Consider the following 24,911-nt stretch of genomic DNA (forward strand, 5'->3'; position numbering starts at 1 on the left):
CATGCAGAAACACTTAACATTAGAGCTGCATAACAGGTGATGACATAACATGATTTTTTAAAGATGACTTTACTGTTCTTAAAGCACTGCATGTCTTGCACAGTGTTAAAAACCCAAAATGCTTTAATGTATGACAGACAGACAGACAGACACTCAAGTTGTCTACAGTGAGCTCTGGAGCTGTTCTGCAGGGCAGGATTAAAACCCTAAATGACGCAGGTTTTAACTCCTTTAGCTCCAAGCTGTTTTACCTCGAGGATGTTAAAGTGGCAGAAAATGTTGATCTCTTAAATAAACCTTAACAGGCTCCATCTATTAATGTTTTCTTTTTTTTCCCAACCAAATTCTGTTAATTTTATTTTATCAATTTGTTTAAATTTTGATATTATATCTTTGTGATTTTTTTTATGTATGTTTTTGATTTATTTAATTAATAACTTTACTTCAAACATCACATGCATTATTCTCCCATTGTTTTACTGTGTCTGCTTCCGTGTCAGATTGCCAAACACCTGTGACCTGAAATAACCTGTTTGAATATCTTACTCAAATGAAGCTGAAGTTGTTATCATTTAATATTCATATTTTTATGCAAACCTTTTTTTTTTAAAAAAAAAAATTTCTTTTCTTTTCTTTTATGTGACAGTTATTTTAGGGGGAAAAGAAGACATTTTTAGAAGAAGTTTTATTTATTTTTGCCACTACCTTAAATAAAATAAAATTTAGTTCACATCTTGCACAGCATTGTAAACTTTATTCTGCACTTTTATCTTTTCATTTACATTCAAGCTTCAACTTACACTTCCATTTCATTTACTTTATAAAAATCCTATTCATATGTGTCTTATAATTTTGCCCTGAGTTTTATTTATGACTTGTCCCATTGCCTTTTCATGTGAAGCACCTTGAAGTCCTTTGTTGTTGAAAGATCCTTTACAAATAACCTCAACTTGTTATGCTTTAAACAAATCTAGAATAAAAGTTCAAGGCCACTTTTCACAGTCAAAAAGCTCATTTATGATTCAAGTAAATAAAAATGTATGCTAAAAGACAGCACTCACAACTTCCATGTATTTGTCATGTTTGGACTTCACAAAAGAAACCATATTAGCTATTGAAGTGAAGTCACAGGTGAGTCACCTGCTCTGTGAGGACTCCTCAGGACATATTAACAGGTTTACTCAAAGCTAAAAACCAAAAACATTTAAGCCAGGAACAATAGGCGAAACTGACATGGCATTTGTCCTGGTATGTGACTTCTCTGGTTTTGTTAATTGACGGCACGACAGGCTAATAAAATGATCAGTGTCATTTAAAAAAAAAAAAAAAAGACCTAAAAAAGTCACATCGTTGTGTAGACTTGAGTTAAAATGCTGTTTTCTTGTAATCTAAGAAAAAGAAAACAACTTTACATAATTAATATACAGTTTGTTATTAACAAAACGGCTTCATCAGTCACAAACTGTGTGCTTTCACCTGCTGTCTCATGAGCTACACAGAGTAATAAACTAATCTTAAAATGATAAAATATTAGCCATGAAATAAACATTTAAGAAACTTCTAAAACTGAAGTTATAGGCCTCTGATATACTGCATGTTACATGGGGGTGGATTTCCCTCAGCTGTCTAGCACCCTTCATTGCTAACACGGAAAAGCTCCTTGTTTGTCACAGAACCTGTTGAAGTCTAAGCGCTGTATAGAAGTCTAGACACTTCCTTGTGCTTACTGATGAGCAATGATGTGCTCAATTTGTCATCCGTACTCAGATACTGACGTTTATTGTTGTTTTTTTAGCAGGCCTGACAGTACTTCTGAAGCTAGCCGTTTCAACGAAAACCAGCTGTTCTTTACATATTATCTCATATTTCAAATTGCATCACCCCAGCAAGTAACAATTAAGACAAATGTTATCGCACAGCATTAAGTCTTAAGCGGGATTTATAGTTGTGCGGCAGACCCTGTGCCAAAACACACATTAAACACACAGTAATGACTTTTTCCCCACAATTACAACATGCTAATGTTATTAGCACAAGCCTATGGCATTTAACATTGTATAAATTAGCGTAGGCACAGCGTGGCTCATATGAAGCCAGTTATAAATCCCTGAAGGATAAATTACACAGAAGACTTAAAATGCTATTTTGTCGAGGCTTTATCGTCTTCACAATGTATTGTTTCTTATCTGTGAAATTAAAGTAAATAAAAGCTTCGTTTTCACTGAGGGAAGTGGTTTCAGCTTTCAGGCTGAGTTCATCAGTAGATTCTCAGAATTCAGTCTGGTTATTCAACCTGTCTGGAGCCATTATAAAGTAAACTAACCGTAACTTGAGCCATGTTGTGGTATTGGTTCTGACAGCAGACAGTCATCCGGGTTGATAACTTGGTACTGTCATGTGCCAGTCTTTTGGTAAAGTGAGTGTGTGTGTGTGTGTGTGTGTGTGTGTGTGTGTGGTGTGTGTGTGTGTGTGTGTGTGTGTGTGTGTTCTTGCACTGGTTTGGTATCTGTATCTTACTCATTTACGGGAAAGATGGGTGTGGCATGTGTTTGTATGCTTGTATTCATTTACTCCTAAACGATTACTGTTGACAATGTGGATGGCATCTCTGCAGGCTGAAAAATGCAGTTTGGGCACAGGCTGACTGGCAGCAGCAGCGGTGGGACTTTTTCACAAGGATGAACGTGTGAATGAGTTCATAAAAATTCCTCAAAGGCTGTTGGTCATATGGCATATTACTTTCCTAGATTTTTCAACAACAGGCTTCTTAAAAAATAACAATTTTGTGTGATCACAACACAATTCCAAAAGCATTTTATCTTCTATTAATTTTACCTTTTCTCAGATTTTTGTGAGTTCTGAGAGAACTGACCTCTTCTGGGCTCTAAGAAATATTCAGATGACGCAGTCTGTGTCTTGACATGCGTTTCTTTGTACAGGACAACTACGAGAAACAGTGACAGTCATAGACACAGCTTTTACTGCGCTGTACACGTGGTAATAACCACTGAAGATCTCTGATATTGTAATGCTTAGTGTTGATAGGCAGATTGAACTAATAGGAAAATATAGAAATATAGAAACAAAGTTAAAGTTATACAACACAATTAGACCTGGGTTGATAATGATTATGTGTGAGAAATATTGCATCTATCATTAAAATAAACCACAGGATCTCTTCTTTACGTCTCTTCATTACACTTTGTGTTTCTAAGTGGTTCGCATGAGTCATCCCAGATGAAGAAGAAGACTGAGCCAGTAGGTTAGTACATATTCAGCAGAGATGGGAACTCGAGTCATTGTGACTTGGACTTGAGTCGACTCGAGTCGCTGTTTTGATGACTTGTGACTTGACTTGACAAAAAATAAAACACTTGAGACTTGACTCGGACTTGGAAGTTAAAGACTCGGGACTTGACTTGACTTGAGACACGATGACTTGAATGACTTGAGTATTATTCACATCATGTTTTCGGTTAGAATATAAAATTAATAAATTAATTTAAAAAATAATGTTGATTACCCGGTAGGAGCGCAGGCTGAGAATGGCGTTGTCATGATTGGATCACTACCCTGTCAATCAGTCATGCCCTCTCTACATACCTTACGTGTTTATTGGAGAAACAGGCCCTCTTATATCAGATAGGCATCAACATGTCAGCGGGAGGGGTACCGAGAGTCATCGTTTTCGGAATTACTATTATTACGGCAAAAGATGAACAGCACAGTGCAAGACATGCGGCATAAACATCTTTAAACTTTAAACTTTGTTCGTCATTTGAAGAGCCATTCTGCCCAGTAAGTGCTTGTCAATTAGCTAATATTATCTGGTTAGTTGGTAGTTAACTAACGTTAGCTTGATAAGATACGGGGATGGGGTGGGGGGGGTGGGTCGGATTGGTGGAACTTGTTTTTTAATTTATTTGCTAACATTAACCCCAGAAAACGTGAGCGAACATTCCAACCGGTTCATCACAAGACCGGCTGTACGTTTTATGAACGAGCAACACAGGGTTAAATGAGCTAAATGGGTGATTTTGGCCGCTGCCTTGGTTAGTGTGTGTGTGTGTGTGTGTGTGTGTGCGTGCGCGCGCGCGCGCGCACGCATGGGGGTTGTCCCTGCAAAGTAAACATTGCAGCGATGAAGTCAATGTTTACTGACAGTTACTTATGTCTTGTCTTTTCACTTTATTAAGATCAGATTCTGCGGGTAAAATTACAATAATAAGGTGACTTGACTTGGACTTGACTTGACCTATTACAGGACTTGACTTGACTTGACTTGACATAACCTGTGACTTGACTTGACTTGACTTGACTTGCCCAAGAAAAAATGACTTGGAACTTACTTGAGACTTGAAGGTTAAGACTTGAGACTTACTTGAGACTTGCACATGTGTGACTTGGTCCCATCTCTGGGGATAACGTTGCAGGACTCATAAAAAGCTGGCTAGCAAAAACCGAGAGAGACAGTAGGATAAAACAGCAGGAAGAGTTGCCATATTTTTACATCTAGCTCAGTGAATTAAAGGTTTTATTTCAACAAAACCAGAGTTGTTGATTGTTGGAACAATGAAAAGACTAACCAAGACTGTTTTGGTGAGTCTTATTTTTTCTGCTGAGTTTGAATGAAGTCCTTTACGATGGAAAATGCCTTATCATCAGATAACCATTCACACGCACTCACGCTCACACACACAGCCATCATTTCAGTATCTTCCCAAGGATAATTCAACATACGGAGTGGGTGGGCAGTGGATCAAATCGGCAACCTCTGAATCTATGGCTGACCCACTCTACTTCCTGAGCTACAGCCAACACTAATAAGTTAACAAGGCAATTGTTGTATCCCAAGGGCAGATACAGTTTATCTTTTATCAAACTTTATCTATTTATGTTATTACACTGCTGCTGTGCTTATTTCGCCTCAGTATGCTGGTACCCACTATGTGATGTGTTGTCTATTGCTGTCTACTAATGTGTTGTCATTCATTGTCTATATACAGATGCAACTATATGCACTATGTGATCAAGACAATTTTCCCTTCAGGGAACAGTTAAGCTTGTCTTGTCTTGTCTTGTCTTGTCTTGTCTTGTCTTGACTTAAACTAGTCTGCATTATACTTTCTTTGGAAGTGTGTAACCTATAATGAAGTCAAGGAAGTGCAGTAACGAGTGAGAATACAGTGGGTCTCCACTTAGTCTTTTCTGGTAAATAGCTTATTTGATTGATACGAATGGAATGAAGCATGGTATGCTATGGAAATCACAAATGCCAAACTGGAAAAGCCACTTAGTAGTTGACCAGGACTGTCTGGCATGAGTCTGGACTTTTTGGAGCAGGTAAATTCAACAATCAAAGTGCAGAGAGGGGATCATATGACGGAATGTGGTGAACAATTTAGAATACAACATCTTTCCTGGAACATCACAATGTATTGTGTATTTGAGAAGCAGAGAAATGATGCATGATTACAGATGATATAAACAATGCTGTTTCCAGTTTCAGTGCAAACCAGGAAATGCTTGCTTGCAGTTGAATACATTTAGATGGAGATTAGGGTTTCCATGGGGGCCTGCATACCAAACTGTCACAAAGCTATTAAGAGCTTAGGAGGTAAATATGCCAAAAAAAGAAGAAGAAGAAGGGCTACTTGACTGATAGTGATGCAACACAATTTTTTTTAAAAAAATCAACGCACAATAATTCAGTATATAAACATAAAAGTTAAAAAAGTCTTATGTTAAGTTATTGTGGCTATGTGATTAAAAGCCTGTTTGTTGTCTTTTGGACAAGAAGTTAGAAGGTTTAATTTGCTGTTAGTCATGCTCTAGGCCTTGGTTCATTTTCACATACATAGATAAATAATAGTTCAATGGTGTTCATTATGTCTTTAGTTTCTGATAATATCGGCTGACTGACAGATCAGCTGATAAAGACGCGCCACAACCACCACCAAGTGACACTTCTGAGGAAGGCGGAGGACTCTGCCGAAACATGTCAAGTTATGTAAAATCCTAACATGTTTGAGATAAAAGAACAACTACAGTCATTATAGATCAGTAATGTTTTTGCCTTATTTGGCCATTGTAATTGATTTAATTCTTCAAATCGAGAGGTGTGATTTTAAAGATTTATAGTAATCTTATTGAACATCAGACCCCTTCGATGTTGGGAGTGAGGGGCGCCTGGATTGCAGATATGGGAGGGGATTGGGTGATTTTCATTGGTCCAGAGCAAAGATCAGTGTGATTGCATCAATTTTGACCCCACCTGCATTAGATGCAGGATTGAACCTACCTCCTTATACTAATTTTAGACCTGCCCCTCAGTGGTTTAACTGTGGGATAAGATATTCAAATGTCTCTCTGATATACATAACACAAAAATCTAACCCTCTCCATGTATTTGGAGTCTTACCAGTGAGCTCATCACTGTCTGGATCCCAGCGTGGGGCAGTACCTCGAGCTACACTGCAAGAACGGCTATTCTGGTAAACTGGAAATTCCCTGTCACGCTACCATTTAGACACTGGGTTAGAGACCTATCAATGTCTTTGAACTTGGAGAAGATCAGATATCAGATATTCACTCGTACCCGTATAAAGCTTACTTAGCAAATGCTGCCTTTTAACTAAATTACTGTATCATTGTCAACTTGTGAGCCATGTTTTAGGTTAAGTGTATATAATTAACCCTGCCTAACTTCTAGCCTATACTTAAACCTTTATAGTTTTGTGCTTGCATGTCTGTATCATCATCAAAAAATATATAAATAAATTAAAGGGAAGATTCCTGCGTTTATTGGGTAAATGCATATAGATAATAAGTATTTTATGAGATTTGAAAAGGGTTTTGGTATTTATGTGTTGTCATATTTTAGCCATTAAGGCTCTGAATGTGACAGGTATGAGCTGTTGATGGGAATTTTAATTATAGTGCTTGCGTGTGTTTGTCCATGGACTCTGTCAGCCTGCAGGTTTGTCACGCCTCCTTCATTGTCTTGCCCCTTTTGTTGTTTGTGCATGCTTCTTTCTGGAACACTGCAGAAGGAATGAAAGGTCCTCCTAGTTTTTAGTGTTTCCTCATATTTGGCCTTATTTGTATCATCTGCAGTTAAGACAAACCGCCTGTTTGGTCTCACAAAATGCAAGAATGACCTGCTAACTCTGTGTTTGCAGGCGGGGACAAAGCTGACATTTTCGTTTGTGTGCCTAATAATAATTTGCATATGATATTTTACAGAAAAATACGTCAAATTGATAACATTCGTGCAATTTGTTCATTTCAGTTTCATGGTGTGACATGGCATGGTGCAGGCTCTCTGGATCAATGCTATGAAGCCTCTCCAGTGCAGGTTGATTCTCTGCCAAGTGACACAGATTACAAGAAATCCTTCAACTCATGTAATCTGCTAGACTGCTGTTGTTTCCTCATATTTGATCCTATCTGCCTTCACCTGTCAAAGAACATACTGTTTCCAGACAGAAGAACTTCTACATAACTGACAAACTGCTTGTTTGCTTAACAAAATCAAAGAATGGCCTGCAAACTCTGTGTTTGCCAGCAGAGACAAAGCTATTTGTTTGATTTCTTTTTAAATATATATATGCAAAATAACATGCAAAATGATCCATATCCCAAACCACGTTTATGTAGGCTCATAATTATTATAAATGATCACAACCCAAGAATTAGAAAGCCTGTAAAACTAGGCCCATGATACATATGTCATGTCTGGTCTTTTATCTGGAATCTGAGTCTCTGATAAACTTTTGATTAGATTTATGATTTGCAAATGATGTTAAACTGCAAAATACATAAACTGGACATTAACGTTGGTGTAATTTCACTTTCATTTGGTTTGCACATTTGGATCTGTGTTCCTGCTGCAGGTTGATTCTCTCTACAATTATTCATGTTACAAGAAGCAAATACTGTATGTTATAGTTTTGGCAGGATGATTCAGATAATAAGTTGAAATGATGTCACATTAATTGTCTGTAGTCTGCAGGCATTAACCCACTGACCTACAGCTCACAGGTGACTGATGCAACCATTAGTGATTCATGAAGAACTGCCACAAGGAGGATGCGGAAAGACATAAACGGACTGTAGGCCAAAGCAAAAGAAGTGGAGTGAGAGCAGTCGGTGCACAGTGCAGACAGGGAAAGCTCTCACCTATAACTACTGTAAACCTAGTTCTGCCTGTTGTGTGCATTGGATGAAATTATGCGTCATCCTGTTAACTGATGTAGTTTTTTTTGTTTCTCCATAGTTAGAGTGCCATAATAACAAATACAACGACAAAGACCATCATGATTTGTTCATGTCTTAGGAACCTTTAGGGTGTTACGGCATTCCTAAATATAAAACATGTCTTGCCTGAGAATACACATTATATTAATTCATTACGAAAAAGATACATACAAGTAAAAAGATATGCTGCACATGTATCAAAAGTTCAAAAGTATGAACTGAAGAAACAAGTCCCTGCCCTTCCACCTCTGAGTTAATCTTGGAAATCAGTTTTTGTGTTTACATGAATAACACGTTCACAAGGCTTATCCTGATTACAATCCTATTCAGGTTTTGATTTTTATATACTCAAACACATAAACAGGACTACCATAAAGGGGTTATTCAGGTCAGTGTGAACACACTCCATAAAAACTTGCAGCAAAGAGAAAGCATGACTAACAAGAAAACAGTTCCTACACTGAGTCATTACTGTGGAAGTCATGACATCATTCCAGTAAAAACATTTCACTGCAGCTTATTAATAATCCCTCAAAGAGAGGCAGAGATATGTTGCAGTATACGCCCAGTGGGGTTGGGTGTTGGCTAACACAAACAGGCAGGTTGATGATGATGGTGATGATTGAAACCGATCAGTCAAATATTTTTTCATGTCATTCTTATTTCTATGAAAATAGATCCTGTTCTACTTTCAGAGCGGCCGATCTGAGAGCATGGATCTGAAATGTACTTTACTATGTCACTGAAGTCCAGCTAATGTGGCGGTATGGCGTATAAGTTAATGGATGAAATAATTCTGTGTTAATAGATGATCAATTAAGCACAAACAATTGACCTTTCATTAGCCCCCCCCCCTTGTGATGGTCTGACAAGCTGTTTTTGGATTTGGAAGGGATTTGATCATGTTAACTAATATTTTTCGGACTTTCTTTGATCATAGGAATAAAGTGTATGAATTTGAAAATGGGTGTAGTTCTCCTTCAAATGCATTTGCTACTTATTTTCATGATTTTGCTTTAAGCTATAGCTGCACACTGGGATTTTTATGTGGACAGTGAAGTACGCCAACCAGAACAGTAAACAACCAGTAATTACACAGGTCCAATTAAATAATTGGCTGCACACCCTCACATGTAAACATGTAGATGTGTTGTTGTATGTGTTACTATGGTCACCACGAATGCGAGTGTGAAGTCAAGTACAGAAGTTGAAAGAGGGCAAGACAAGTGCAGCAGGTTTGAGCACTCCTAATGATCAATTGATAACAGAGACACCCAGGTATATAATGCAGTGCAACAACAATAGCACTCAGTGTGACATCACTGAGCATTTAATAAAGGTCAAAGTTTATACACCGACAAAATACAGAGTTTAGATATTGCTCATTTTCAACTCTTTTCCTTATTTGGGCTTTTACATGTACAGTGTGATTGAGATATACAGCTTTCAGTATCATAAAGCACATAAATACACATCACCGATACACAGAAGCAATTTACAATACAGTTAGCTAGTAATGGTTACAGGTCTGGTTAGCTTTTATCCATTTAATGTGCTCTGTATCTGTGCCTAGATACAGGTAGGTAGCCTAGTGACCAAAAAAATTAGAGAGAATGAGGGTTGGGTGGTCGCACTCACCCTTAGAGACAAAGGTGCTCAATCACCCAAAAGGGAGCTCAGAGTAGAGCCACTGCTCAAGAGGAGCTTAGCGAGCTGCCATCACAAAAATTGATGCATGAATGGATTATTATTTTAATAGTACAGGCCCACATCCAAAATGGAGACAGGAACATTGAGCACACAAACATCCAGGGCAAGTATCTAATAAAGAGGCCAAGCTGTCAGTCACCTGGCCTTCATCAGGGCAAAAAGAAACTCAAGGATTATCATGACATCAAACAGAGCACGCCTGTGAGTTTTCATATGCCACACTTGGAAAATACATTTTGCCATCATAGGTCCAAAATGCATATGATGCTCCACAAATAAAGTCAATATAGGAAGGTAAAGATGTAATAATCAGAGACATAATAGATCATTTGTCAGTAGACTTTATGGTCCTGTGCTTCCTGCTGCACTCCCTGCACAGGGACAGCTCCGACTCCATCATCAAGCCTATTGATGAAAAGTTGCGACGGGGCAGATCAAAAGCAACAACGAGTGGACTACCAGGAAGAGGTAAGGGGACCCATCACTGCAGGGCAATAACCTCCCCCCTCCTCCCTGCAAAACTAAGGAGCAAGCTGTGGATTTATGGAGGAAGCAACTGACAAACTATATACCCCTGACAATGAGGGGGGTACATACAGAGGATGAGCACCTTCAAGTACCTGCAGGCCACCACACTGACAATCTGACACGGGCATCTTGGTGACCTTCTACTCCCTGTAGTAGACAGCATCATAACAGGGGGCATTGCAAACTGCTCTGGAAAATGCTCTGTTTATGCTGCTTGCCAGTGTGTCAAATAAAACCTCCTGTGTACATGAATTTAAAAGCCTGTGTCATAAAGCTGAACATCCTGCAGGGTGAGATCCAGCGCAAGCACTGTATATCTCCTCTGCTCTGCTGCCATCTTCTGGTCCATACAGGAGCTTTCATGAGCTGTTATTTTCAACAGGAGTTATGGACTGTATTTCAATAAAAGAAAAATCGCATATTGGTCTATGTTTAGACAATAAACTACAACAGACTGGGTTATGGTTTGGACATTCAGAATTGGCATTACACAGGTACAGATGGGTGCAAGGAGTCAAACACCCAAGTAAATATTTGATGTGTACATAGCCCACATGTAAAGTAGTTGTGTCTATCCTGCACACTGCTCTTGCTCAGCTTCACAATTTATTAGTAAACACTTATGTTTTGGTCCTTATGGACCTTCGTCAAGAGTGTTCAACACCATTATTTCCAACACTGAGCTTAACAGGTTCACAGGTATGCACAGGTGTGAGGGAATTAATTCGCTGTGGGTGTGTTTCTCAATACTTGACAACAGCCTATGCACCATACGTCATGTATTCAACAAACAAAAGTACAAGGGAACAAGAAAAACATGGGAAAAACCTAAAACCTAAAAAAAACAAAAAATGTTGATCTTATGAATGAACACATCAGCCTTGCAGCTTAAATAAATCATTCAAAATTTTCAACATTACGTTTGCTGCTGCCCCCGTCCATAGATTGATTACTGAACGGGCCTACCAGGCACAGGCCTAGGAGCCCAAAGGATCAAGGGGCCACCTGGCCTTCACTTGCAAAATGTCAATTTAACACATACCGATCAGGAAGAGGCTCGAAATGACTGCAAAATGAGACAATTTGACATAAAAAGAAACAATATTATTTCAAAGAGACACAAAATAACCACAAAAAGGACACAAAGGTGTGTATAGTACGCTTTTCTGAGTGTGTGTGACATCACGGACAGGCTGGAAAACAGGTTAGTAAACTTTCTTTTTATATATCTCTTACTCATTCATTCTCTCTTTCAAACTCGGTGCAGACTAACTGGATCAATGTTGGAGCGCTGCTTGGGTGGAGACAGGGTATTTTGTGATGGCGTGTCATTGCACCTCACTCATTAAGGGGCTAAAATTAGCGCATTCACCCACAGTTTGAATTTCCACCAATGCCGATCGAGGCTGAAGCCAATAAATATAGGTGACTACTAGGGTTGTGCCATATCATTTCGTTCACGATAATACTGGTCTAATTTTTGATATCATATGAAACATTAATATCGTGATACTCATGATATTTCGACTTGTTGATATAGTGGAGTCATACTGTTACCCACGGCAACAACAAGCATGGCTGAAAGCAAATTTATTACAGACTCTGTGGTGGTTCCAAAAGAGGAGCAGCTTCAGTATTATGGTATAAACTAACTGTGGCGTCTTGAATGTTCTTTAAACAGCCCCGAACTTCTCAGACTCTTATTGAGTTACCGCTCAGAGGGAACTTATTCAAGGGCTCCTCTGGCAGTAGCACATATGTTAATGTGCGATAGTTATGGTATCATAACAGTCTGTCACAGGTTACAGCGTGATGATTAGAGGAGAAATGGCAGAGCATAAAGGTCCAGGTGGAAAAAAAATACAACTCAATTTAGGATTTTGCTACAAGAGAGGGGCATCACCTTTTTCTTTTTTTTTTTTTTTTTAATAGATCCCAGGGTACATTTTTTTGTATTTGGGAACCATATAACTGTAATTTGTGGTAGATTTTACTTTGTTGTATTAATAATATTGTATAGAATCTGAATCTCACTTTAGTAACTGTTGTTGTTTACAAACTGAAGAAATGAGAGGGTTTTTTTACTAATTCGCAAAAATACCATGAAAGATGGTGATTATATTTAATCACCCATATCGCCCACCCCTCGTGACAACTGTAAAGTCATTTGACCTAGATGTGAATGCCGATTGATTGTAACCTTTCCAATTGCATTAAAAAGCCAGATGTTAGTGGGACTTATCAGTATTTTTATGCAGTGGAAAAGGGGCATAAGCATCTTGATCCTAAAGGTTGTGGGGCCCACTGCATATCTGTGCCCAGGGGGTCCGCCCATGCCCCATCCACAGCAGTGCATTGCTTAGGGTCCCTGTTTGTACTTCTGTCTGCTTCTCCAAAATGGGGGCGTGCCAAGCGACATTTACTGTCGACAATGAATAAGCACCTAATACAGCCCCACTTTAAAAGATCCGAACTATCCCTTTAATATCTGGTCTAAACTCCGAAGCAGAAGGTGGCAGTAATGCTCATAACAGGGTTTGGCCAGTCACCGCTAAAAGCCACAAAGAAGAAGAAACACACCCCTGATGTTGATAAAGACAAAAATCAACTGTGCTTCATATCGTCTTCAGCTCCTTCACACCATGTCAGCCTCTGGATTTACCCTTCTGGTGCTCGCTGTGTCTCTGTGGCCAGGTAAGATCAACATCTACTGCTGACGACCTCAGTGTCTGCATCACTGTCACCTGACTGCTCGCCATTAATCCTGTTGTTGTCAAAGATCAGGCTGTTATCGTGGGATTTATGACAGCTGACACTCACACACTTATGTGCAAAAAAAAGGATGTAGTTATATCCTGACTAGCGCTGAAACATTTCTATGCTTGTCCCTTTCAAAATGGTCGCTCTGTCTCTATTTCCCTCCCCAGCAGTGATATATAATTTTGCTTTCTGTTTCTAAGGTGAGTCCAGGTTCATCATAGACCCTGTGTCATTCACCAGACAGAATTCTCTGGTAAGTCTCAGTTTGTTTCCTGTTATCCTGTCCTATTATCACCGTTTGGTCAGATGTTTCAAAGGCCAACATAACAGGACAAACACAATTCATGTAAAATACACAACACACAAATAAGAGACACTCCTTCACTTACAAAGGTTCTGGGAAGAAGTGATAAGATAAGATAAGATAAGATACACCTTTATTGATCCCACAATTGACAAATTCCAGAGACATATAGATAGAGAATATCCATGATATATTATCCATACAGATACCTCTAGACCCAAAGCTTTTTATGTTAGGGTTAGGGTATGGGTAAATGGATTTATAAACTATCGACAACTCTGCCCCTGGAATAAAAATTACATATGCAATCAGGGATAATCAATCACTCTTTGGCAACATTTGGGGTCCCTTCATGTGTTATCTAGAGAGGACAGGCTTAACCTGCATGTTGGAAGTACCCGGGGATATGTTATAAGCGAACCTCTGCAATGTCCAAATCTGTCAATGTTTTTTTTTTTCTTATTAATTGATGTCAAAATGTGTACATTAATATAATATGTACTTAAACTGAAGTATTGTACTGCGCTAACACAATCCTCAACTTGTAATTTATGATTTTCTTTCCCCTCTTATTTTTATTTATATTCTCTTTATTTATATATTTTATATTTATTATTTTATTTTATTTATTTATTTTTAAATCCATACTTTAGGGGTGGGGGTGGATTACATGTGTGTTAAATACTCAGTGGTTGTACCGATATTTTGTTCTGGTTTAAAATAGTTGCACTTGTTAATTACAATTTGTGTTGTTACCACCGACAGTCATTGGGCCTCTGCAGCAATCATTTCCATTCATTCCACACTCTTAAAAAAGTGCCCATAAAGAGCTATAACATAGAACAGGAGGGGAAAATGCTGATATATTTCAGGGAATGTCTGCAGGCCTAAATAATTAACTCCCTGTGGCTTCTCTTTATTCAGACAATGGATATGTGTTCTGAGTGCAGCCACATCATCCAGCTGTCCGCCAACATGATTTCCAGCAGAGATACTAAGGTGAGGATGTTGATGACTCATTCACTGCATTTACTTTCTCTTTACTTCACTTCACTGACCACTTGTGATAGGTTTGTGGAGCTGGTTAATGAGGAAAGTGGCACACACCCAGCAACTGGGGTCCCTGTAATGTTGTAATGCTTCAGAGTTAAACCTTGAAATGGATGTTTAAAATGAGGCCTGCTGTAAGCACAGATCCAATGGACCCACTTTTGCATCGGGATTGGCTGCAGACTGACTTGGCAGAGATGGCTGCCATCTTGTTTTTACATATATTAGAGTATTTTGCTCTTACTGCCACTAAATAGGACAAAGAAGTGTCTAGAAATGAGGACAACAGGTCTGAGTTAAGTAGAATGAAGTATAAGGTCAAGTAAACCCAAATTGTGATGTCCACATATGAGGACACAGGGTCTCATTATTGTGAACTCTTTTGGTCACAGTATTCATGTCATGAAAATTTGATGTCTTGCCACACCTCGCTTCGCACTTTGTCCTCTCACACATTAGGTATTCTTGCTACAACATGGACGATGCACTAACTACTTTGTTATTGCAGGAGACTGTGTATGAGACCTTGCGTGCTCTGTGCCAGCGCCTCCCAGGAGAACAGGCATCAGAGTGTGAGTCACAGGTGAAGATGAATTTGCCCAAAGTCCTGCAGCAGACACCCGACCACCTGGTGAGTTTAGTCTCTGTTAAAGCTTTATAGACACTCAGGAAAAAGAATAAACGCTTTCAATGATCCCCCTGTAATGCAACATAACCTGTTTGTGTAGAAACCAGAAGACATTTGTATGATCTTTCGACTTTGTGCTGCCCGAAACGAGGAGGAACTGCTGAAACTTTCCCACCATGTCACTGATAAAGATGCATCCAGCCCTGCCCTTGGCACAGCCTCTGCCTCCAGTGTTAGTATAAGAAAGCAGAAGTGGATTTTGAAATGGAAGTGGAAATGAAACTTTTGCTTTCACACTTTAAATACATCTCTCGGTTTATCCTCTCTCTAGGGGCAGATCAACCCTGTTTGCACCCTGTGTTTATTTATCATTAAGAAACTGGAGACCCTGTTGCCCCAAAATATGACTGAGGTGACTTTATTTCATTCTGCATTGGAAACATATTATCCCTCACTGTACATTACATTATGTTAACATCTGGTCTTTGTTGCCCTGCAGGACGCTTTGATGAAGCTCATGGGAGAGGTCTGTGATCTCATACCACACAGCTACAAGGACCAATGTGATGATTTTGTCGACAAATACGGCACGCAGATAGTCGAATTCCTCCTGTCATCTGCGGCACCTCACACAGTGTGCACTCTGTTGCACCTATGTTTGATCAAGGAGCAGCCTGATCCAGGTCAGTCAGTTGTAATGAATATATTTGGCCTTCATCTACTTTTCGGTTTGATCTGAACTTCACACTTCCACCAAGTTTAACGCTCGACTGATTCCCCAGAGTTGTTCCTCCCCTCTGACTGTGACTCATGCCGCACGCTGGCTGTGCTGAGCCGACTTCACCTGGGTCTCAACTCCACAGACCCTCAGACTTCCTCTTTCCTCCAGTCTGTGTGTGTCCATCACCCTAATGCCATCCCAAAGGTCTGACCCTCAGCTCCCACTAACACTAAACATCCCTCAAAAACTAATGTATGGCCTCTCCATGTTTATTGCTTAGAGTTTTCCGTAAAGTGATTTGAGCAGTTTTTTCATCAGGTAAGATGAAGAAAAGAAAGTCTTTGTCACTTTGCATGAAAGTAACTCTGGTGTTCTTTTCAGTGTGAGGCTTTCACCAGAATCTATGGCTCCCGACTGCAAAAGGTTTTGGGAAACCAGATGGACGCTCCACATGCTTGTGAAGTAAGAATGAGCTCTTTTCCAAAAACACTCACATGTGCATATACCTGTCTCACTGGAGGGAGCAAAAAAGAAACTTTGAGGTGTATAGACCCACTGACAGTAGGAGTGCTCCACCGTTTACTGTTGTGGATCTGTAATAACTGTGTGGACGTGTGGATACAAGTCATTACACAAGTGGTCACAAATGGACACAAGGTATTACAGATCCACGCAGCAGGTCTACACACCTTCAGAGGGGTTGAAATTACTGACACAAAAGTTACCGTTGCTCAAAGCAGCACACTTATTTTGGCGACTAACAGCAAATAAAAACAGTTGGTTTACAGAGATCATTTACAACAGTACAATGAGCCCTAGTCCACGCAACATCTATCACAAATACAGTGTAGCCACTTGAATACTACTACATATTTCTTGGTCTGGTTCATTTTCACGGGATCTTTTGTCTCGTCTATCCCACAGAGAGCTGATCTGTGTGTTGCCCCGAAGAAGGTGGAGCCTCTGGGAAAGAACCGTTGTACTTGGGGACCAAGCTACTGGTGCAAAGATGTTCAAACTGCTCAGAAATGTGGAGTAAGTTCTACATACCAACCATATTTTGCCCTCATCATACTTTAGTATGATGATACCATCAGGGTTTGCATGAAGAGTCAAGACGTCCTCTCTACAGAGAGCAGGACAGGCATGAAGTTTGACAGTTCTGCCAATCAAAGCTGTGACTCAGTCGAAATTTAGATAATTTTGTCTTTAAGGATGTTGAAAAATCTGAACCTGATTAAAGGTGCATGAACAATCTATTCATTTCTTAGAGCAACATCATTGAAGCACACATTGGTCTCTTCCTCCCTGCCCTGATCTGCTCACTACTTGAAACACTTATAAGCACTCATGTGATTTGTGAATAATTCGATTTCTGTTTCACATCCGATTTCTGTTTTTATCTGCAGAACCAGGCCTTCTGTGAGAAGTACGTGTGGAAGGAGTGAACCAAACTCGCACAACTTTCTTTTTACAAGTCTATTACACTGTTTTTTTATAAATGTATTGCACTGATCTTTTGTTTTTTTGTTTTTTACTTTTTGGGGAAACTATTCATCACATGTGCTATTCCAGCCAACAAGCCATAAATATTAATCATGAAATGTTACTGTTTGCATGACGTGTCACAAGACTGAGGCTGGGATTCAGTCTGAACCATCAGTTTCTACAGTGGTAAAGTTTTGTGAAGTGTAATGCTGCAGATTGCTTTGTGTGTGTCAATATGATTGTGAAGATTGCAAAAACATTCATTACCTTAGATGAGCTCTCAGTATGTATTTATGACCATGTGGACCACTGAATACTCAATAAAGCTGCACAGCTGCTGCTTCTATTATCTTGTTGCTGTTCTGATTCCCCGTGCAAACAACTACATGCACATGACAAGCTCCTAAAACTGTAAAAGGTCAAATGGTTGCTTATGAAATTCACAAACATACAGACCACACGTCCTGGAGTTTGTTTATTTGGAAACATCCACGTGGTAAAAAGATAAAACTGTGAGAAAACAAAACGCTGCAGACATTTACATTTGGTTTTTTGTGGCTATTAAGAAAACGTCCAGATGTATTTTTGCCACTCTCATTCTATATTCTTTTATTTTCAATCACTGAGAAATGCCCAGTTCATTTCCAAAATGGTGACGACACATCTGGTCATTCACACTGAAGAAAATCCTCAGTGCCTCACTTACACCCCCGTGTGGTTGTTTGTGTCATCGTCACTCTCTTGTCTCTTCCAGATCTGGAAGAGAAAAGGCAACAACTCATTATTACGTGCAAAGACTATTTTTTACTTAATTTTAAACTGCAATCTGGTATAAAAAAATCATCTGATACAGGTTTTGAAATCTTAATATTGAATACTTAATATTCTGTCCTAAGAATGTGTTTTATTAACTGACTTTTTTTAACCCAGAAAATACAAAGATTCAGTCCTTCACGAAATTTATTAGCTAAATAACCCCTGAAACAGCAAATTTAATTGAATTCATCACTGCACAACAGTGAAACTTGTACGTAAAGAACAAAAGGAACCTGCATGTTGAAAAGAGTAATACTGGTCTATTTTTTTTCATATTACTACTATAACTCCCAAGCATTAGACATTCAAAACACCTGAGATAGTCAAGTGACATCAGAAGCTGCAACTCTATTGCAATTGACCTTTAACATTTACAGACATAGTGTGCTTTGAGCACCATCAGATGAAAGGTAATGAATTTATGAGGTAGGTTTATGTTGCACAGAAAAACATGGAGCCAAGCCTCTGTAACATTTACATTTTCCACCATGCACAGAATGAGTGGGAAGACTTGCCTGGATGTAGGCCTCTGACAGTGTAATCATCTGGGGGAGAATGTCGGTCACCTGCAGGTCCTGCATCTCATACCACTTCCCAGTTCCCTGATTAAACACAGATATTATTTGAACGTATATTAACACGACACTGGCTTTGTCAAAACAAAATTTGATCCATTTGTTAGGTTGTTTGTGGTCATGAAAACAGAGATTATTTCAGAGAAGTATCTGGCTGCAACCTACATGATGCAGAACATGAATTCTGTACGCTCCCTCAGTGGGTTTCCCATCATGGACAACGTTGGCAACGAGGTCATACGTTGTGTTTTTCTCTGTTAGTTGAGCTTCTTCTGTTAAGTACTCACGAAGGTCAACATTCCTGTTGAAGCAAATACAAAGTGACAACATGAACAAGTGCACATTCATACTGAGGAAAAAATACACTCGTCCGTCTTATCGCTTCTCACAATAGTTACACACAACAACCATTCAAAACTGTTATTAGCATACACTTTGTGATTCGATGCATCATTATTCGTGTTACAGCATATGGACAGCACTTACGTGATGGGGAAATTGACAATCGTGGGGTTCTTTTCCACAAAGAAGTTGTTCTTGGTGAATCTTTTGATGCAAAAGATGAGGTACGGAGGCAGTTTGGTCAGCTGGAACCTTTTGAGAAAATTCTCTTTGTAGGTTTTGTACTCCTGGATGTAAATGAGTGTAAATGAGATGGGAAAATCACGCACGCACATTTAGAGTGCTTACAAAAATAAATAAATAAAAGTGGGTGGAGCAGCTTTGATACCAAGTGGGGCTAATTGCCTGCTGCCTGCTGCAGTTTAAATGGCTTAAATGGTTTAAATTTGCTTGGTCCTGTTGTCTGTAGTTGGCAAAAGTTATTATTTCTTGTAAAAAAGGTTGTAACACAAACAAGTTTTCAGGATCTCAAGCATCTTCCTGAGAGTATTACCAACCATGAACGCAGCAGGACAGCATGGTAAAATTGGGCTTACTTGACAGCACAAACACAGCAACCCCAACACAGAGCATACAAACGGGGAACTGAGCTGTATGATAGCAAGCTGAAGAGAACAGGTATGTGCTCAGTTGGATTAACATCTGTGTTAAACTGTGTGGGAAATGTTCCACAGAGTATTATGTTAAATTGTGTCATTTTCTGGTTTTGTATCTGCTCAAAGTGCCACCATTTTTCCACCTAGAAACACCATTTGCTGTGACTGTGTCAAAATGTAATAATTATGTTTTAAGCCCAAACAAAATCTTCATCAGCACCAAAGCTTTTCTGTAAGATTACTGCATTGTAGCACTGCTTTAAGTCATTTTCCCCACTTTTATTTTATGTTGCATTTCATATCTGAGACAAGAAGATGTGAATAAAGTGGTACCTTCTCTGTGCTGCCGTTAAACTTGCCCAAGATGTTGAAGAGAGGGACCTGTGGGATAATAAGCTGCTCCTTCTCATCCTTGTACAGTGGAGCTGTTGGGAGGTCAAGGGTCAGAAACAGGAAGGTGGACTCGGACATCTGCTCCTGGTACTCCTCTGTCACAAGCATTGCCTCTTTCTCCTCTGGTGTCTGGAAATAAAAACACCACATGGTTTCTGTTAAAAAACCTAAAATCATAGCAGAGATAGATTTGAGGGCATAAAGAGAATATTCTTTTTGCCCTTTGCCTCGTATCTGCAAATCATCACCTCCTTAGTCAGTTACTGTTGTTATTTTTTTATTCCTAGTTCCAACTATTTTAACATTGTGTAAGAGAACTAAATGCTGGACACCTCAAAATCAAGTTTAAAGCAAGCCAAAGTAATGTATGTTAAATAATCTACCAAAAATGTAGCTCTGACTTAACTTTAAGTGACACGAAAATCAATAAATACAGAAAAAAAAAACACATTTTTCAACATATCACTAGCTACAAAACTCTTTACACAAACAACTTAAAACAAAGTTATGAATAACCCTGCGCTATTCTATTAGTAAAACATTATATTGCACATGTAAATTAAGGATTTCATTACACAAGCAAGAAACTCACTAAATCTGGGTGTGGAAGTTTCTTGGAGAAGATCCGCATGGAGCCCTGAAATGCTTTTGTGATGATTGCTATGAGGGCAGAAAGACAAATGGGGAATGAGGTTAATTCACATGCTCTAACAATCAATTATATGAAACATGCACACACAAGATTTTACATGCTCAAACTAAAACTAAATTAAACCGTAGAGAAAAACAAAAGCAAAAGCAATTCTTTGGAACTGCTGGTGCGCCCTACTGACAGATTTCAACACACATGGTTCATTATTATCTAAAATACCCTGCAAGTTTTGTAATGACTGGACAATCAATTTATAATTTGACATCACTGTGCCAAACACAAATCACATGAAACACTTAATTTGCATATATATGACAGAAGAATTGAGTATTAACCCCCTCTGATTCTCCTCCTACTTACATGTTTTTTTCTTTGTGCCTCCAAGAGCGCCATGCAGAGCATTCAAGAACCATGTCATGAAGTCCACAGCATCTCCTGCAGAACAGAAAACAATCAATGAGCACTGTAACCTCTACAGGGCAGCACATGTTAAAAGCCTACTTCAGATCTGCAGTACACAGCATAGTCCAGTACTACAGTCTCTGGCAGCTGAAACATTACCTTGTTTGGTGATTTGGAAGTTCTTCTTGCTGCACAGAACCACAGCCTGCAGCATCTCATGTGGAGACACATGGGCCTTGAAGTTTCTTGGATTCCAAAGTTTGCGCATCAGCTCACCAAACCTCTGCACCAAGAGGAACATGATGTCCCCCGGTGGCCTGCGGATACCCCTGTAGTTTTCCTCCTCCAGGAAGTAGTTTCGCAGTGGTGGAACGTTGGAGAAGGCCTAGGAAGATGAGGCAAACACAAAATTACTGGGATTATTTAAAAGGTTTATGACCAAGTCCAGATAAGGTTACTGTGGTAGTTAATCATACCTGTAACACCACATTGGCGTAGTCATTGGCTTTGATGTTGTTGAGTCCTACAATGCCAGGCAGGTAGGTTGTACCATCGTAGGCTCTGTACAGTTTACCCTGCTTGTCCAGCCCTGCAATGTGCTGCTTGGTGAAAGTTGGTTTCAGCACATACTGTAAAGAAAGTGAGAAGGTCACATCACTAACACAAATGCACAGTTTGTACAGTATAGTATTTTTGACTCAGCACTTCAATAATTACAATGTGATACACTGACTATAGGGATGCACGATAATATTGGCATGTCATCGGTATCTTCCAATATTGGTTTTTAAATGATATATTGGAATCAGCTAATTTGCTAATAACATCAGTAATTCATCATAGGGCTGGACAATATAGACAAAAATTCATCTCTGTGTTTACAAGTTTGATACACGATATATATCTCAGTGTTTTCTATGATATGGGCTACAAGTTTTTAGTTGCAAGTCAAAGCCATATTTGAAATGTCACGAGCACTTATAAACACAGATTGTGATCAAAATAAAATGCAAAGACTGGGATTTTGTTCCCTGTTTGAAAGTATGCAGCTGTACAACATGTAAATGAAAAATGGTATAAAATAAATAGCAGGGCTGTTTATTAGTATTCTTGCACATAGCACTGGAGCTACAGAGGTTTAAAGGTTTGCAGCACAGGACACAAAGCTGTAACATGAGCATAAAAGCATCAAGGTGGCCTAAATCCATTGTAGTTTGACACAATTAAAAACCATTTAAAAGTCATTCTCCATGGCCTTTCAAATGAACCTAGCGCTGGATAAAGACTGAAATCACTTTATTCATTTAGGCTATTAATCTTAATTCTGCACAAAGCATCAACAGAGAGGCTGAAGGAGGGAAGGAGCGAGAGACACTTTGCCTGAATTATATACATCTTGTTTATATAATCTCTGTGTTGTCACTGCATTTTTAAACAGATCTGTCGGCTGTATCCAGGCGCTGTCATCATGTCACAAAAGAGACTACAAATACCAAGAAGAATGGCGACACGCTATGATCCACCTCACGCTATGATCCACCTTACACTACGGTAATTTCATTCATCTCAGACTGATTTTGCGTAGCACATGCAAATACAGACCAATGTCGCACTATAGACTGATTAACAGACAGTTTAAACAGAGGAGCAGCTCTGTGTCTCTGACTGTTGATGAAGAACTTTTGAGTGAGTGCGTGGGACGGAGCTGAGCGGAGAGTGTGAGAGAGGAGAGATGCACACTGACACACATTATGCAACACAACTTGACCCTATATTGATATAAACAGTGTTGTCTAAATTTATATCTTGCTTGAAAATATAATTGATACATTGTACATAGTCATATGGCCCAGCCCTCCCCAGCACTTCAAAAATTACGATGTGACACTCTTACAACAGGGATGCACGATAACATTGGTATGCCATCAGTATCTGCCAATATTGGCTTTAAATTGAACTATTATCGGCCAACATGCTTTTCTTTTGTACAATGAATAAATATAACATACACTGAAAAGCATTCTATTTCATGTCTCCATCTGCTGGTGGACCATCATGTTAACAGCATGCATGCATAATACGTTTATTCTACTACAGAAGAGACTTGCTGATCACTAAAATAAAGGTGGGAAAAAAGTGGATATATTGATATTGGTTATTGGTCAAATGAGTTGTTACATAGCGGCAAAAAATCCAATACCGTGCATCCCTATCTGAAATCCCTATCACTGAAATAACACCCTTAAAAATAATATCTGACTTATGCTCTTAATGTGTATTTCTGTGTAAGACTGAAAAAAATCTTAATACTGTGTGACCATTAAAACCAGGATCAAATGATATGTAGGATATATCCTGACACAACAATCTCAGCGACTCCTAAATGTGTAGTTGTACAACAGTACCAATATCATATTGATTGTTTACCTCTCAGCTCTACCCATAACAACATTCAGTGTGGGATTTAACTTGTTTTTTTTTATTTTAAAGAAGGTGCTGAACATGAACATGAATAAACATTTGCTGTCGAAACTGTAATAATGACATACTATGAGCCTGTAACACTATGCCTTTGCTTACCGTGATATCTTCTAGTGAAGAGTCGATGATCTCATAGTTGTCTGGCAGACAGTAAAACTTGAGTGTGTGCAGATTCAGGAACACATGGTGTGTAAACTGCACACTGTGAGTGTAAGCATGGGACTTCAAGCCTCTCCCTGCAAGGAGACATACATGAGTAAATCAGTCCATGCACAACAAGGTGTTTGATCTCTGGTTAAAAGTCAGATCATTCACCTACCTTGAAAGTATTTCCCACATATAAGGCAGGCATACACATTGATGTGGGAGAGAGAGATGGAGCAGAGTTTCTCAAAGTCAAAGTCCAGCACACTCCTGGAGGATAAACAAACACAACCTAGAATCAGCTGCAGAGTTATAGAGAAGGCTAAGGCTAACTAGCTTTTAGCACCAACATTAGCTGTGCACATTCAACTGTCTCTTGCCTGTTTATGGTGTCCAGGTAAGGGCAGTGGCGGCTTCTCCGGTCTTCTATAACACGTCCTCGGCCTATTTTGGCTGCCACTGCAACATTAAGTGAGTCAAAATGAACAGAGTCAAACCAGATGGGGTTCAAGCAGTTGAGTGTAAGCTAGCTAAACATGCTAACTGACCTAGCGGTTAGGTTGGTGGGAGTTGATGGATTTTATACACTGTGTTAATTAGAAGGGCGGTGCATTTGTGTAGCCACTTAAAAACTACACAGTAGTGGTACTTGACTGTGTGACTGGACTGACCCGTCAATGAAACCGAGCGCAATTTCATCTAGCTTCTAGCAGCATTGGTTAGCTTCCTGCTAACAAGACGTTGTATAAACGTTAGAAGTAAATAAACGTACCTCTGTCATCGTCATCGTCGTCCACTTCAGCCTCTCTTTCTCGCTTCAGAGAAACCTTCATAGCAGTTATCTTGTGAGCTTAATGTCCAAACAACAGACAAGGCACAACTTTGTTTTGAAGAGATGAATGGGTCAAGCACCGGGTTCGTCGAAACTCGCGGTGGTTGTACGTCGCAACTGCCATGTAGCAGTCTAAAAACTAACCCGGAGTTTAAAGCTAGCTCATTAAC

General features: G+C 39.2%; 2 protein-coding genes across 2 annotated transcripts; one reads left to right on the forward strand and one right to left on the reverse strand.

Moving 5' to 3' along the window:
- Positions 1-13,042: 13,042 nt before the first annotated feature.
- sftpbb (surfactant protein Bb) lies at positions 13,043-17,797 on the forward strand. Its single transcript, XM_049579564.1, has 11 exons — positions 13,043-13,191; positions 13,458-13,510; positions 14,486-14,560; positions 15,120-15,242; positions 15,340-15,471; positions 15,571-15,651; positions 15,739-15,922; positions 16,022-16,164; positions 16,342-16,422; positions 16,885-16,995; positions 17,370-17,797. The coding sequence occupies exons 1-11, from the start codon at positions 13,083-13,085 to the stop codon at positions 17,406-17,408; spliced, it is 1,131 nt and encodes a 376-aa protein (XP_049435521.1). The 5' UTR covers positions 13,043-13,082; the 3' UTR covers positions 17,409-17,797.
- A 119-nt stretch (positions 17,798-17,916) lies between these two features.
- On the reverse strand, positions 17,917-24,866 carry usp39 (ubiquitin specific peptidase 39). Its single transcript, XM_049579467.1, has 13 exons — positions 24,682-24,866; positions 24,290-24,368; positions 24,085-24,179; positions 23,865-24,001; positions 21,761-21,913; positions 21,444-21,669; positions 21,243-21,317; positions 20,823-20,890; positions 20,171-20,359; positions 19,326-19,468; positions 19,005-19,140; positions 18,780-18,866; positions 17,917-18,204 (listed from the first exon to the last, which is right to left on the reverse strand). The coding sequence occupies exons 1-13, from the start codon at positions 24,740-24,742 to the stop codon at positions 18,151-18,153; spliced, it is 1,503 nt and encodes a 500-aa protein (XP_049435424.1). The 5' UTR covers positions 24,743-24,866; the 3' UTR covers positions 17,917-18,150.
- Positions 24,867-24,911: the final 45 nt, after the last annotated feature.

The sequence above is a fragment of the Epinephelus fuscoguttatus genome, linkage group LG6, assembly GCF_011397635.1.
Source record: "Epinephelus fuscoguttatus linkage group LG6, E.fuscoguttatus.final_Chr_v1".
NCBI classification, from domain to species: Eukaryota; Metazoa; Chordata; class Actinopteri; order Perciformes; family Serranidae; genus Epinephelus; species Epinephelus fuscoguttatus.

What these genes read in the sequence shown, in the direction of transcription:
- sftpbb (XM_049579564.1), top strand. Translation starts at nt 13,083, where the DNA reads ATGTTGATAAAGACAAAAATCAACTGTGCTTCATATCGTCTTCAGCTC. An exon ending in GCACAGCCTCTGCCTCCAGT is followed by an intron (nt 15,472 to 15,570) that starts GTTAGTATAAGA and finishes TCCTCTCTCTAG; the next exon opens with GGGCAGATCAACCCTGTTTG. An exon ending in AAACTGCTCAGAAATGTGGA is followed by an intron (nt 16,996 to 17,369) that starts GTAAGTTCTACA and finishes TTTTATCTGCAG; the next exon opens with AACCAGGCCTTCTGTGAGAA.
- usp39 (XM_049579467.1), bottom strand. Translation starts at nt 24,742, where the DNA reads ATGAAGGTTTCTCTGAAGCGAGAAAGAGAGGCTGAAGTGGACGACGAT. An exon ending in TTAACGGCAGCACAGAGAAG is followed by an intron (nt 19,469 to 20,170) that starts GTACCACTTTAT and finishes ATTTACATCCAG; the next exon opens with GAGTACAAAACCTACAAAGA. An exon ending in ATTGTCAATTTCCCCATCAC is followed by an intron (nt 19,141 to 19,325) that starts GTAAGTGCTGTC and finishes TTGCTTCAACAG; the next exon opens with GAATGTTGACCTTCGTGAGT.